This window comes from Corvus cornix, chromosome 3, assembly GCF_000738735.6.
Source record: "Corvus cornix cornix isolate S_Up_H32 chromosome 3, ASM73873v5, whole genome shotgun sequence".
Lineage (NCBI taxonomy): Eukaryota > Metazoa > Chordata > Aves > Passeriformes > Corvidae > Corvus > Corvus cornix.
The window spans coordinates 89,776,645-89,792,381 of record NC_047056.1 but is presented as its reverse complement, the minus strand read 5'-3'; the positions used below and the strand labels follow the sequence as shown (position 1 = coordinate 89,792,381).

The window sequence follows — 15,737 nt, the reverse complement described above, 5'->3', positions numbered from 1 at the left end:
TTGAAGAAGGTACAGCTGTTAGGATCAGAGCTAAACATTTCAGAACACATTTTTTAACTGATTGGACAGTCAGGTGATCTGAGTGTGTCTTTGAACTCTTACTTGCTAACATCTGTTTAATAAAGGTTTGATTTCTTAAAAGTATTGCAGAGGCTGTCAGATTCTACAGAAGCAAATCTGAAGTGGATTTTTTTTATATATATTTCATTTAGAAAACCATGTTATCTTTATTTATTTAATCATAAAAAGTTAAGTACTCTTTGGGGGAAATTGGAGGCTGGCAGCTTGATTCATAGAAGTTTTTGTCATCTGTCCCAAGATTTCATCCCTCTTCTCCCCAGTGAGACAGGAGGACTGTTTATGCCCGGCCAGCTGAACAGCTTTACTGCCTTGAATGGTGGAAGAATGTAAAGAATGAGATGCATTGAGAGCAGCAGAGAGGATTCCATGCTGCTTTTCTCTCTGCTACTCATCATCAGGCAGTAGGTCTTCCTAGCCTGCCCTACATAGTTGATTGTTAATATCTTGAACAAACTGCCAGTATATGGCAGAGATGGTACATTTTATCTCTGAGGAAGACAATTTAATGCTTTTGTGTGTGCATTTTTAACACTTCCTTTCCAGGAGGGACCTTTAAGGCCTGTCCTTGAATGCATTGATCTTGTCAGCAGTGAGGATGAAGAACCTAACAGCAGTTGTTATTTTCATGTGAGTATGTTGTAATGTATTTTATGACATCTTGATTGAATAAAGTAATTGGTCTTCTGTATTTTTTTCCTATCAGTTACTCTTCACAAAAGCCTTGTTAGATGTATTTTTACAAATACTAAATAACCAGTATTGAAGTATTTTGATTTTTCTACCTGCTGTTGAGTGAAAAGCAAGAATACCAACACTCCATTTTTTCCTTGGTAATTTTATTTCTCTTTCAGTCATCTTAACAAGTGTGTGAAAATAAAATGTCACTTTACATTCAGCCTCAGAAGTCAGGGTGTCCAGTTTCTAGCCTGGAAACATATCTGATCTACTACCAGGCCTTTTCTTTCTAAAATAACTTTTTAAGAACAATTTATGGCTTGAATGACCTTATTCCAGTGACAGTCTGGTTTTAGTTCAGCCAAATCCTTCATAATCCAATCTAAGAATGTGCAAGTCAGAAGCAGGCTCATCAGTTTATCTATCCCCCAAACTTATTCTGCCTGCTCTGCAAGGCCTTTGAAAAGAGCGTTGATAGACCCTACCAGAGCTGGTTTTGGCAGCAGTGACTATCTTTTGACTTTTGTTTTCCTGTGTTGCAGTAGTGGATGTTTGTAATAAACCTGATTATTAAGGAAAGGTGGATCTTCTGTACATGCATAGGCTGACACTACGGGGATGATTTCTAGAGCTGACTGTGTAAGAGGAGGAAACTACAGTATATGGTCTATCCCTTAGGCTAGAAAAAGCTAATGACCTGCCTTTCTGAAGATAGTAGGCAGTGTTAGAGCAAGAATGATCGCAGTTCTCAGTTTTTTAGATGGGCTGCCTGTTGGCTTTGAAGTCAGGAGGGATTTTGTTTACTTAGAAGAACTTACTTAACTTTTCATTTGTTGGAGACTTCTAGGATTCTCAGCATCATGTTCCTCTACTGCTTGGTGAGGCTAATGTTTATGTTGAAATGCCTTGAATATGTTGAGGGGAGGGTTGTTTTTGTTTGTTTTTTAACAGAAGTTACAAATGCTGGTAAAAAGGAAGAGAAAACTAGCAAGGTAGCTCATGGAACTTAGGATAAGAGTATCTTTACTGAACTATGTCGTGATGCTTGGGCATCACTTGTCAATGTATTGGTGTCTGTTACTTAACAGTCACCAAATAAGAGTTTAACTTTCCAATTGTAGAGAAATACTAAGCGTAAGGATCACATTGACTATCAGAAGGAACGAGTTGCATCAACCCTGGATCGTCTGGCACGCCATGTTGAAGTAGAGAAACAGCAAAAAGAAGAGAAAAACAAGGCCTTTAAGGTATTGGATATGTTTTATTTTGGAAGAATTGCATAATAAAGGCCTTGTAGTCACAAGTGTCTTTGTTTTCACTACTGAGCTAATAAAAAAATTTGGTGAGGCATACCTGAAACTAGCAACTAGACTTCTGCTTCTGGGTCATTGTGTGAAACACAACATCGACTTTGTCTCTTTTGTGGCTTTTAACTGATCAATTTTCTAGTCTTAGTGCAGTTTCTAAAGGGGGAAAAATTGGAATTGAACAGGGATAAATGTAAATCCAGAGCTGGTGAAATGTACTGACTTCCCAGCCTAATTTTCTCAACGCTGTTAACAGCTTTTAAAAATCACATAATTGTACTATAGTTACAGCTTGTTATGGTCTATGGTAGACTATGCAACTGCAGTACAAGAGAGTAAAAGGCTAGATTAGATACAGAACAAGGTAGCCGTGGTGTCTGGAGGCCTACATCCCCATTCTGTCTCCTCCACATTGAATTTGGCAATCTGTCTATGTCTCCACCTACACTTTTTCAACTGTAAAGTGGAGTCAGAGATAACCGTGTAACTTTTAAAGCAGTTTGAGAATGAAGGCTGAAAGATCCTTTTGTTAAAGAATATTTTCCTCCTGCTTGGCTCTTTCCTCATTAGGTAATGCAAACTGCAGACTTAAATTTAGTCTTCAAAGTGAAAATGCCTTTTTCTTTCCCTTTCGTTTTGTTTCCCTTTCGTTTTGTTTCCCTTTCGTTTTGTTTCCCTTTCGTTTTGTTTCCCTTTCGTTTTGTTTCCCTTTCGTTTTGTTTCCCTTTCGTTTCCCATTCTATTTTTATTGTATTGAATACAAGTCAGTTGAGTTGTAAGATTTTTTTCCCCTCACTTATGTTTTTGTAGGCGTGTTTTTTAGGAACCCATGTGTTAGTTTTGGGATACATACTTAGTCTTTTTTCTTTTTTTTCAAATTCAATCCCAACGTTGTCTGGTATGTTTTTTCTCTCAGGAGAAAGTTGATTCCCAATATGCTCATGGGTTGCAAGAATTAGAATTTATTCGGGAACACAGTGATACAGAAGCTGCAAGGTTATGTGTGGACCAGTGGTTAAAAATGCCAGGTGAGAATAGAAAACTAAGTTTGAGTGATGATTTCGAAGTCCTGCATTACAGAGCAGAACATGTGAAAATTTTGTTGAGCTTGCAGGTGCCTTGTGCATAACCAAACCCTACAATATTAATTTTGCTATAGCATTTCATTTGGAAGTTCTTAAGCACTTATTTCCAGGAAAGCTATCCTTGTAACACTTTGCTGCTTAGAAAAGTAAAGATAGGGAGTCTAAAAACCATTAAGGAAATGTTAATTATTTTTGTAAGCAAAGTTGCTAGGAAGAAAAAAAATATTACTGTTGAACTGCTGCTTAGGAAAATGTAAGTAAGTGTGACTTCACAGTGTTTAATCAATTTAAAATACTGCCTGGAGGACCTGGAGGAAGGGTGTTGAAGTGTTTGAAAAGTTATACTGCTGGGAATTGAAGAGACAGTGAAAGAGCAGACTTACTGTAGTAGAATTGAAGGACAGTGAGTGCATTGTTAGTTTGCTTTTAAGAATCACTACAGTTTGATTTTGGGATGTTTTAGGGCTTGTGTGTTATTTTGTTTGTTTTCTTAAGCCTCTGTAATTCAGCTTCTGGTTAAGTGCTTTGTTTTGTAACACAGGTCTGAAACCAGGCTCTGTTAACGGTGGAAGAAGGGGTGGTTATAAGAGGGCAGGTCAGACTCGAGTCAACAGCAGTCCCAAATATTGTCCTGTGATGCATTGCAACAGACAGTTCGATAATGTACATCTTCTTCTAGGTCACCTTCAAAGGTAAGGACATACTGTGCAAGAGTTCAGTGCAAGGAATAATACTAAAAGAATATGCTCTAACTTAGGACATCAGTACCAAGTCTGCTTTAAACTGCCTGTGCTGACAAAGCTTCATTTTGAGAGCCGATAAATATGTTACAGTTTATATAGATGAGCTTCATGGGGGTTTTTTTCTTGGTTTGTTCTTTTACTTGGTGTTTGTGGTTTATTTTTTTCATTCAGAATTGATGTCTTCCTCTTGTCGTGCATTTTTTAGTATATGGGGTTTTTTGAGAAGTAAGATTTCTGTACTCCAGTTTAGTTGTATCTTCATCCAAACTTGAAATAAAGCAAAAGACTATGTTACACAATTTGATGGTAAAATAAAAAGAAAAGCCCCTGATGTAGGGAAGCAGGAGCAAAAGCTGTAGGCTATCTGTTCATAGCTGATCTTGCTAGTCAGTACTCAGTGTGCCTGTGTTCAGTTCCAGCAGATACTGCCTTTTAACTACTGAATGTGTCCATGGGCAAGGTGGTGAGAAGTTGAAGGGAATGTCATGGGTTAACCCCCATAGGCAGCTCAGCCCCACACAGCTGCTCACTCACCCTAGTGGGATGTGGAAGAGGGAAGGGTAAAAGTGAGAAGACTGGGCTGAGGTAAAAGCAGTTTAATAAGTAAAGCAAAAGCTGCATGCACATGCAAAGCAAAATAAGGAATCAACAGGCAGAGCTCTATCACACATGATGGTTACTTGGAGTGATGGCATTTGTCTTCCCAACTGTCTCCCCTTCCTCCTCCACCCAGTTTTTATTTCTGAGCATGATGTCTTATGCTATGGGATGTCCCTTTCGCCAGTTGAGGTCAGCTGTCCCAGCTGTATCTCCCAACATCTCCTTGCTGGTGGGACAGGCTGAAAAACAGAGAAGACCTTGACACTGTGCAAGCACTGCTCAGTAATAACTAAAACTTATCTGTGCTATCAACACTGTTGTTCATAAATCCAAAACACAACAACCGTACAAGCTGCTACAAAAATTAACTCCATCCCAACCAGAACTAGTACAGGGAGGTAAAAATAAATAAATTATAAAAGTGTCTATGTAGTTCTCTTAAAAGCAGTATGATTTCTCTCCAGAGTGGCCATTTTAACAGGTAGGCTGCAGAACATACTTCAGCTATACTTCAGGATACTTCAGCTGATAACAGTTCACGATAGGGGAAGTAAGGAATTTTTACAGTTTAGGTTGGTTAGATAGGGGTTTTGTCCGATAGCTTCAAAGGACAGAATTTTTCCCATAAAAAAAAGCTATTTGACTATTTAGAGGGGACTAGTTTGCTAATTGTTTCTTCTTCAGGTTTGATCATTCTCCTTGTGACCCAACAGTCACATTACATGGACCCCCACATAATGCTGTTGCCTGTGTGATATGCTGCGAAAGATTTTCAACCTCTCAGCAGTACAGTGATCATCTTTTATCTAAGGCAAGATCATAAGGATAAGTAACTCGCCTGATTGAATGTAGTAGAGGGTTTAAGACTTAAAATTATGTATTGATTTTTGGTGGGGTTTTTTGTTGGGTTTCTTTTTTAACCCTCTTTGTCTTCCCTCTCTTTTACTTCAAGATAGTTTTTTCTTATTCTGCTGTGTTTCAAACACCTGGTGTAGCCTGACAGTATTCCCTTTAGATCTGACCTTTAGGTTCTATGTTTTGGTATGCTTTCAGGAGGACCACAGTTCTGTCTTGAGCCTCTTGTCCATCTATTGGTGTTGTCAATAGGTATTCCCCTTTTTTGCATTTCCAAAACTCTGAAAGGTAAAGGCAAGAATTTAGGATGAAATAAGTGACAGTGAAGAGAAGCAGCAGAAAGGAGATGGGGGTTTTATTTAAGCAGTCTGGTGTTCAGTTGGATAATGGATAGCATTTTCAAAGTTGGGTGTTTTGATAACAAATATTCTCTCCTAGTCTCCAAAAGCCACATTAAATTTGGACACTCAGTTTTAGACATTCTGAAAACCAGACTAAATTTCGCTTGTAGTAATAACTCTTGATATGTAGTCATACCTGACAAGCTGAAAGATTGCATCGTAGTTTGTCCCCTGCTCTTTTTCCATTGCTTCAGAGTTCTGTGCCTCTGATGTGTCCAGGGACATTAGCAGGAGAAGCAGCCAAGGTAGGGGGAAGGCACTGAGTGTCTCTTGCAGACAGCGAGAAGATGGGATTACTTTGTGTAAGGGAGATAATCCTAGTCAAAACTCTAAGCATATAATGAAGATTCTTGCAGTGATACAGAAAGAAGGAAGCAAAAATATCAGAAGGAGAACTAAAGGATTTTTGCCCTGAAGGCAGAGCTCTGAAGTTGATGTAGAAGGCAAAGCAGGTGAAAGGAATTGACTTCTACAAAAGTCACAGACCTTTCAGGCTACTCTGAGGAGCAGCATTTTGGGGAGTTAAAGGTTAGCAAGATTAGGGAAGAACTGACATGAGGTAAAAGAGCTGCTTTATTGACAGAGGGAGCTTTATCTGAGAGCCTGGGTAGAGGAAATGGCTAAGAGTTGCTGGAGCCCATAGTCCCTGGGAAGATGCTTGCTCCCAGTGGTGCAGGAAGGGGATGGAGAAGTTGATGGTGTAGTAAGTGTGGATGAGTAGCTGGCTTTGACAGTGGTACTTTGGCCAGTTCCTAGTGTCTTGTGAGCTGAAGTGCAGAGGGGGGTAGGCTGTAGATAAATACTGATGTGGTAGCTGACAACCTAAAAGTGAAAATACTAACACAGAAATTAGAGAGGAGTGGGAGGACATGAGAACTGGAACTGGTTTCTTGTCTTAATTTTTTTCCTAAGCAGATAATTTTCTCTTCCAGCTAAATGAAAATGATGGGCATAAAAAAGGTATTCCTCCACAGCATATTCAGTGCTTTGCATGCCCAAACTGCTTCCTCCTTTTCACCAAAAGAGAAGAGTGTTTGCAGCATATGTCACAAGAGAACCACTTCCTCCAGGTTTCTGAACCGAGTGGTATGTTGCTACTAAGTGATACTAAGTGTACTGCCTTTAATTTTTTTTTTTGATAATTCATCCTTAAGATAGGAGGTGACTTACATTTTTGTGCTGCCCAAAATAGGTTAAGGTTTTGAAGTTTGTTATTAATGAATTCTTACTTTTCTTTTAAGATCTTAAATGTGATGCTTTGAAATTCATATTTTTGTGTAGAAATGATTCCTCTATCACACTTCCTATAATGAGATGCTGTTGAGTCTTTCATATAAGCTTCTCATCCTCCAGTGACTCCGTGAAACTACTTTCCTGAATAAGTTTACATTTAGCATGTTGATAGAGACTTAGACAAAACACATAAATTTCTTTTTCAATTCCAGTCAGAGTGGCTGTTGTGTTCCTTCTCCTTACTCTACTGTCTGTAGTGAGCTTGGAGGCTGTTTTTCTTGTCAGTGTCCTTTGAATTCCTGATGGCAAAGACCTGTGAAAATTTCTTCTCCATATAATTGCAAATTTTGAGTGCTGAGCTGGAACATCGCTGCCCGTCTGATGGCTTCTACGGACTGCATGGTTGCTGAAGGCTGAAATACTGGTTATTTGTGAGCTGGCAACATCCTGAACCATGAATAGAGTCTAGAGGAAAGATCTGGTCATTGCAAACAGGGTTAATGCCCAACATAGCTGTACTGGCTTTTTTTTCCTGACATAAGCAATAGGCATTAAAGCATTTACTTCAGTGTTAGCTAAACTGCTAAATAGCCATATTTTAGACATTGTAGCTCTCTGAATAAGCCTACATGGCCGAAAGGATTCATTCAGGTATTTCTCATCTTAGTAAGTTAATCTTCGACTTCTGCCCTCCCCCTGAGTGGCTGCAGGAAATGTACAGAAAAGGCAGGCTTTGAAGGAATCCCCTGAAGGTCGAGTTAGTACTGCTGCTTTCATGTAGTGAAGTGACAATCAGCTGCATGGTTATAGTTTCCCTTGTGCTTTGTCACTCTAATGTACTTTTATTCTCAAATAGGTTATTAATTCTGAATGTGATGACTGCAGATGCTTTTAAATTCAGGTCATAGGTTTTAAAAAAGATTAATGGTGAGCTGTTTCTTTGAAAAGATTAAAAGCACAAGTTAGTGTTTTCTTCTTTAGATGGAGAGTGCCAAACTCAGAACAAAAACTTGAGGCCTCCATTTTTTACGTTGCGTTAGTAAGGCTTCATGATTAATAATTATCATCATGGCCAGTGAAGTTAGCTAAAAGGCATAACCTCAAATTACTGCCTGCTGATCGTCATATCTTACTAAACAGAAAAATCAAAGAGAATTTGCCTGCTAAGGTGCAGAACATGAACAGTATCTAATCCATAAACCATTTCCCATTCTCTTTTCAAGAGAGTTTTCTTATACTACTGGTACCGGAAGTTACATGTGGAGCATATACTCAGAACAACAGCAAGTTCTCCATCTAAAAATTTAAGAATTAACATTAAGCATGGGAAAGAAAGAGATGGTCAGAGTATATGGGAACTTGTTAAATAAATTGTGTGCTTTTTAAAAAAAAATGCTGTATGGCTTAAAATTGTATGTGTTAAGAGTAGACTTAAGTAAGCTGGTAATAGGTGGAGGAGAAGAAGGGAAGACCCTTCCTAAGAGAGATACTGACCTGGCACTGTAGAAGGAGGAAAAGGGAAGTAAAGTCAGTCACCAACTATGAAAAAGCAAGATGCAAACAGATTCAGGTATAAGATAGTTACAGAAGTTTAAAAAATTCAGGATTCAGTTACAGCTTCCATTGCACAGTTACTGTAGCTCAGCTGACACTTGTTAACTTGCTTTCTGAACCCTGTGACAAACAAGTAACAATAGTAATTATGTCATCAGAGAGCTGAAATTCTATGGAAAAACTCCAATGTGTGGTTGCACTTTCTACCATTCCATTTTACAGATGCAGTGAAGTCTGGCCATCCAGTACCTTTTCCATCCTTTGCAAAGAACCTCTTGATATCTCTGTGCAAAGAGGTCTCCTTCCAGGTGAAGTGTATGTCCTGCTTCAAGATACTGCGCTCACATATGGAATTAACGGCTCATTTCAGGTTTGTGTAGGGCAGTTGTCTTTATAATGTGAACATCCGTAGATCAATGACAGATACCCAGACGTGCTTTTTGTGGTACTAGTGGATTTCAGGGCAGCTAGGACCATCTGAATGTTGACTTCCTGAATAAACAATCAAAAGCCTGCCCCCTTAGCTTTACCCCACACTGCAGAAAGCTGATCAATGTCAGGATCCTTTTTGATTTTCTGTAACAAAACAACAAAAGTTGGTCTCTGTTCCACTATTTCTGAGCTGATTTTGAAAATGCAGTCAACAACATAAGCATCAATCGAAGTTCTAGCTTTGGAAATTAGCACCTAATTCTCTTCAAATGTCAGAGACTAGATACATTGCATCTAGTTGCATGGTTTTGTTGGCACGCTAGTAGGTGGGTTAAAGTACATAGAGGACGCTGTTTCCCTGTATTGCTGTGGCTACTAGGTAATATTTCGAGTATATCTGAAAGTTTAAAAATGTTTCAGGTTGTGATATAACCTCTTCATGTTTTTAATCCATTCTAGAACACGTTGTCATAATTCTGGGCCTATGGCGCTGTCAAAGAAAAGCATCTCCCAGGTTGCAGAGATATTTAAAACAAAAGGTCACTGTGAGAACTGTGATGAGCTGTTTGCTGATAAGAATCAGATGACCCAGCATAAACAAACCACTCAACATAACATTAGAGTTTTTAGTACACTGGAAGAGTCCATCTTGATGTTCTGCCATGTCAGTGGAAAACATAAAAATCAGTCCCATTTGTGCCACATTGTGGATCGGTCAAGACCACTGCTTAAAAGACATTTGACTCCAAGTGAGTCCACCAGTGAAATGGGGTCTACTCCTTCAAAACGGAAGAGTTATTTAAAAGATAAAAGTGAAGATAAAGTAGCAAACCAAAGTCAAGGTAGTGCTTGCAAAGTAAAAGCCTGGTTTTGTGAATGCCTTCAAAAGTTTTTTACAGAAGAGTCAGTAGAAAAGCACATTTTATCAGCAAATAGGATCTGTCACAAGTGTGCTGTGTGCGGAAAGCTGGCTGAAAACTCAAGCATTATCCGCCTGCATATGAGTCGATTCCATGGAGGAGCACACTTGACTAATTTTCTTCTCTGGTGCAGAGCGTGCTCTGTAGATCTAAGAGAAGAGGATATTATGGGACACGTAACTGAATTTCATGGTGGACATAGTTACTATTATGAGCAGGAAGCTGTAGAAGATGAACCTATGCCATCTGCTTCTGACGCAGTGAGCATTTCTGCAGGTGAAGATAAAGACTGCATTTCCAGCCCTGTGGAACTCTCCCCTGAAAGTGGTCCTGTTGTGGGAAAATGGCAGTGCCGCATTTGTGAGGAGATGTTTGAGTCTGAAGAGAGCATTAAACAACATTGCATGTCCTTAGAAAGCCACGCATTTCACAGGTACTCGTGCGGCTTATGCAGAAGTCATTTTCGGAAAGTAGGAACACTACAGCGGCACTTCCAAGAGCATCATAATCAGGAGATACAGACTAAATACTTCTGTGGCCTTTGTGGTAATCTCTTCTTCGACACAGAAGAAGAATTTCTAATCCATTACAAGGAGATTCATAGTGTGGACTATACATTTGTGCCTGAGCAGATGGAACTATCAATAAAAAAGGATGAGGACTTCCTCCCAGTTGAACAAGGAGACCTTTTAACCTGTGGTTGCCGGACAACATACATCTCCAAAATAAACAGGAGGAACGATTATGAGAATTGTCAGAAAGCCATGCTGCAAAAAGGAAACTTATGGTTTCGATGCTGCTTGTGTTCTGCAACGGCACAGAATATTGCTGATTTGAACAGTCATCTCAAGAGTCACACGTCAGTGAAACCTAAGGGAGAGATGTATGTTGTTAGATGTGCTGCATGCAACAAAAACTTTGATGATCTTCATAGCGCGCATCAGCACTATCATGGGAAACACTGCTTCTTGCAGAAACCTGATCTATCAAGTCTTGCGTCAGAATCAGAAGACACAGTATTCAAGTTTGCAGCAAGTGGGGCTTGTGTGCTCAGAAAACCTCACAGGCAACGATTTCAAGCATCTCCATCCAAAACTCAGGACAGACCACAGTTGTCTCCTCTTCAGGGCCCAGTAGAGGGAAAGAAAATAAAAAATGAGGACTCAGAACAGTCTGAAGAACTTAGTGAAAGTATGTGGAAAATTTCTTTCAACATTAGAAAAGTATTGCTGTCCTTAACACACTCTGTTTCATTGTCAGTGCATGTCACATACCATTTAGTTACATCCAGTCTATAAATGAGCTCAGAATTTAGTACTTGTTATTTCTCAAATACTGAATTCTCAGTACTTGAATTTCCAAACCTCAGACTCCACAATGTATTGTTATATGCCACATGTATGAAGTCTTGGAAAAAAACAAACAGGCAGATGTAAGAATCCTGAGACTCAAACATTTGATTTTCAAATTATTTGGGGGCATAATTTGGTGTTATAAAAGGAAGAGGACTATCAAGGATGCCCCAGTTAGGGATCTAACGCCTAGAAGTGTAAAAATGATCTATCATACACATTCAAAAGAAACTTGTCTTCTTTATATATATAAATATTTATGAACCTGTTAGTGCTTTCTGTGTGGGCAGTCCTGTTATATCACCATCATCACAGCTTTCTTAGCTTGCCAAAAAGCAGTATCAGCTGAGAATTTATATTCCCAGTATGTATTGTTTTTTTCCTCAAGCATGCAATTTTTTTTTCAAGTTCATTATCACTTCTAAGAATGACATTGAGAAGGCTGAAGGTGTACCTTGTGTTCAGAAATTGGAAGTGTTTCTTAATTACTAGTGGTGTCATAGTGCTTTTGATTAAGAGGTTGACATTTATGTTAGAAGTATAGCAAAAAGTGCACATCTAAACATTTTATGTGTTTTTATGCATGCAAGCAATTGAATGGCACAGAGACTTGCCATAGTCGAGGGTGCACAGTTGAATATTAAATGAGTTATTAAAATAACAGGACAACAGCTTTCTGTGCTTTCCAGAAAACTGTCAAGGTCTATACCATCATATAGCCAGACTCTGGTCTTCTCTCTAATTAGTGTGTTATTAAATGCTACTTCAGTTGATTTTAAAATCTATGCAGTCACCAAATAACATCGTGTTTTGTAACTTTCCTGGTAACTTTTCACTTACTTATATGAAGGCAAGAATTTTCAAAAGCATGTTGGTTGACCAGAAAGTCACATGATTTTAAATTTGTCCTTTTTATCCCATTGAAGATGGTGAACTTCCTGATCTTGACTACCTGAGTACTATGACTCATATTGTGTTGGTGGACCTGGACAACTGGGGAAGCTTTTTCACACAGCTGCCAGCTAACCTGAACCAAGGGACATTTATCTGGGGTTTTCAAGGTAAAAAACGTTTGGAGGAAATTAAAAGATTAACAAGTCTACACATGTACTTGAGCAGAGATTCCTTGAATCTGAGAGAATGAAGAACAGGAGCAAGTAGCCACTAGAGCTTTTAAAGTCGCAGTGTCACAGGCACCGTGTAACAGAAATGTTCTTAAACTTTTCAAACTCAGTCTAAACCTCCACTGCTCCTATTATTCCTTTTAGAATATTGTTCCAGAATTGTGGAACTGTTTAGGAGTCTTTCTGGCTTCCATCGTGAACTTACTTAAGCTGTATCATATTTTCATAATTATCAGAACAGCCATAATACTCAGAGATTATTTTAACTCCTAAGTCCTTCTCATAAGGCTGTGATTTTTTGTTTTGATTTGGTTTTTTTAGTTCCAGAAGGTATGATTTTGCATTCTTACATTTTTAATTTTGTTCTGTCTCTGGCTTGTTCTTTAAAGGGTGACCTTTGTCATCCTGTACAACAATAGGTGTACATCCCATCTTGAAGATACCGGTGATTGATGGAACTCACATTGCCATGAGTTTCATAGAATGATAGAATGGTTTCGGTTGAAAGGACCTTAAAGATCATACTGTTTTGCAAAGTCTGCCAGTAGCATCCTTTTAACTTGATACTTTTGCTTATCTGACTGTTATTGAACCAACTTCTTGTCCACCACATGCTTTTTCTACCAGTTTTCTCTGTATCTGCCTTTATAATTTTTTTTGTCTGTGGTACATTGATTTCTTCACTAAAGTGTAGATAAGGCATAGTTTAAGAATATTTATGGCCTGAAACACAGGTGTCATCTCACCAGATTTGTAGGTCGGGTATGTTTTACACTTAGTACGTACTGTAGCACTGCACTTCCTTGCTAAGTGTTTTTGATTATCTCTTCCCATGGAAGACAATCAAGAATACTCTGAAAGATGAGAGTTGTCAGCTGCTCAGGTTGGACAGAAAGGCCTATTGATGCCTGGCTCACTTTTTTTTCCCCCCTTAGAAACAGATTTTCCAGTTAGCTGATGAAGGCAAACCAAGTATGGCCATTAATGTAAAGTGTTAGGGATTCAAACAGTCATCTGTGCTCCTGGACCTGTAATCTGGTATCTGCTTGTTAGGAGTTTTAGGGACAAATCCTCTGATCTTCCCTGTTAAAGCAAGTTATTCTCCTAAGTTTTGTGTTCTACTCCAGTATTACTTCTGTATCGCCTACCTGTATTGTCATTACCTTTGGCCTTTCTGTAACAGCATTCCTGTACACATGCAAGCTGCAGAAAGTACTGAATTGGGGGTTTTAAATCATAGAATGTTAAGGGATTGGAATGGACCTTAGAGATCATCTCATCCCAACCCCCCTGCCGTGGCCAGGGACACCTCCCACTAGACCAGGTTACTCAAGGCCTTATCAACCTGGCTTGTAACACTGCTGGGGTTGAGACATCCAAGACCTCCCTGAGTAACCTGTTCCAGTGTCTAACCATCCTCACAGTACAAACTTTCATTCTAATATCTAACCTAAATTTCTCCTCTTTCCGTTTGTACCAGTTACTCCTTGTCCAGTCCTCTTACAGTTCCTGACAAAGAGTCCCTCTCTGGCTTCCCTGAGGCCCCTTGAAATACTGGAAGGTTGCTGTGAGGTCTCCACACAACCTTTTCTCCAGGCTGAACGGCTCCAACTTTCTCAGCCTGTCTTCATAAGGCTGGTGCTCTTATCAGCTGTCCTCTTATCAACTTCCTGACCCTCCTCTGGACTTGCTCCAACAGTTCTATGTCCTTCTTATACTGGGGATACCAGCACTAGTCACAATAGTCCAGGTTGGGTCTCATAAGATAAACAAGATAAAAGATATCTTACACTTTCCATATTACACCTATTGGTCCTAGATTTCTATTTCATCTATGCTGCTTGGTTGCTTCATTTATGTACATTCTCTTTTCTATATGCTTGAATAACCTGTTGGTTGTTCTTACTATCTTTTTTAAAGCTTTGCCCAGCTTGAACATCTGGGCAGATTTCACTTCACCTGTGCACTCCTTGAATTCTGTTGTGATTTGGGGTTTGGTTGTAGTTTTTAATTGCTGAAGGCTTGTTTATTTCTGCAGTTATTCACTCAATCTACTTCGCCTTGGAAAAACTTTTCTACTGATTAGAAACTATTAGGAATCTGACTGGAAGAAATATCTGGCTATATCTGGGTTTTATGAAGAATTATTTAGTAAAGAAGAATTTCTCCACATGAATTCAGATGCTGGCTTTCAGTCATACTTTTTATTCTATCTAATTTACTCAAAACTAATTTGTCATTAGTTGACTTAAGCTTGTTTGCTGTGACAAGGTCTTCTGTGCTGTTACTGTTTTCCAAGGTTAAAACCTGGGTTTGATTCATTAAGAAAAAGTTGGTCGAACCTAGGGATGTCTGAGCTGTATTGTCAGAAACTTCTGTTCTCTGACTTAAGAGAAAGAACTAATCATAGTATAACCATAGTGTTACTGGTGTATCATTAGGAACCCCTACTAGTACAATACTCTTACCCAAAGGTACCTTTGGGCTGGGTAAGACTCTGTGCCCAGAGATGTTCCAAACACAGGTGCCTGATGGCACAGCACAGCCCATATCAGCACCACTCAGTTCCTTACTTCCAAATGGGTTTGCTGCATGCAGGCTGCCTCATGGGAATGGCCCCTGAAGCATGTGAACTAAAAAGATATGCTAAAGAGTTACTTGTGAATAAAATGGGTCATATTCATCTGAGAGAAACATTTACCAGTTTATTGGTGTCAACTATATTGGTTTTGAGCCTGGGAACACTAAGGCTCCCAGGCACATCTGGATCTAGTATTGTAGGTACCCTCTCATAATAATAGTTTGCATAGTTAGTTGAGGCATGCTGTTCTCGTTTGCTTAACCTGTGAAAATACAGCATCATTTTTTCCTGCATTTCCCAAATGACATTTCTGAAATTTTAGTTATTATTTTTATATGATATATCTGCATTATTTCTATTATTCCTGTTTGTAGTATAGCCTTAGCTTTGCTTTGAGTTCCTCCATTGTATTGTCTGGACTGTATTGTTTCTGTCTTCAGATACTCAGTTGTCTTTCATCCATTTGTGAGCTAACAGACTGAATGAATGCAGGTCTGTCATTGTTTTCAGCTGCCCTGGTAAAATGCTTATGTTGTACATTTATGCAGCCAAAAAACAGGGCTGGCGATTACAAGTCTTTCCCAAATAGCAGTGACTGAGGGCTATCACAGTGGATGGGAACTTGCAAATAGCATTTTTTTCTCATGGACAGATACCACTAAATCATTTCTGTGTAGACTCTTAATAAATCTTTGAGATCATTCTCGATATCATCTTCTTGCCATTAGGCTGAAAAGCAGAGTCAGGAGGGAACAGGAGAAATCTACTGAGAAATGCTTTTCTTTGTCAGACTG

General features: G+C 39.0%; 1 protein-coding gene across 3 annotated transcripts in view; it reads left to right on the top strand.

The window, feature by feature from the left end:
• The window catches only part of LOC104693332 (E3 SUMO-protein ligase ZNF451-like), a 36,477-nt gene that overhangs the window by 5,745 nt on the left and 14,995 nt on the right, over nt 1–15,737 (top strand). For all 3 annotated transcript variants that reach the window (XM_039569135.1, XM_039569136.1, XM_019289373.3), the window contains exons 3-11: nt 625–708; nt 1,878–2,003; nt 2,980–3,091; nt 3,690–3,840; nt 5,176–5,302; nt 6,680–6,833; nt 8,757–8,904; nt 9,426–11,077; nt 12,165–12,299. In XM_039569135.1, coding sequence (XP_039425069.1) covers nt 625–708; nt 1,878–2,003; nt 2,980–3,091; nt 3,690–3,840; nt 5,176–5,302; nt 6,680–6,833; nt 8,757–8,904; nt 9,426–11,077; nt 12,165–12,299 — 2,689 coding nt within the window. The remainder of the gene's footprint in view (nt 1–624; nt 709–1,877; nt 2,004–2,979; nt 3,092–3,689; nt 3,841–5,175; nt 5,303–6,679; nt 6,834–8,756; nt 8,905–9,425; nt 11,078–12,164; nt 12,300–15,737) is intronic.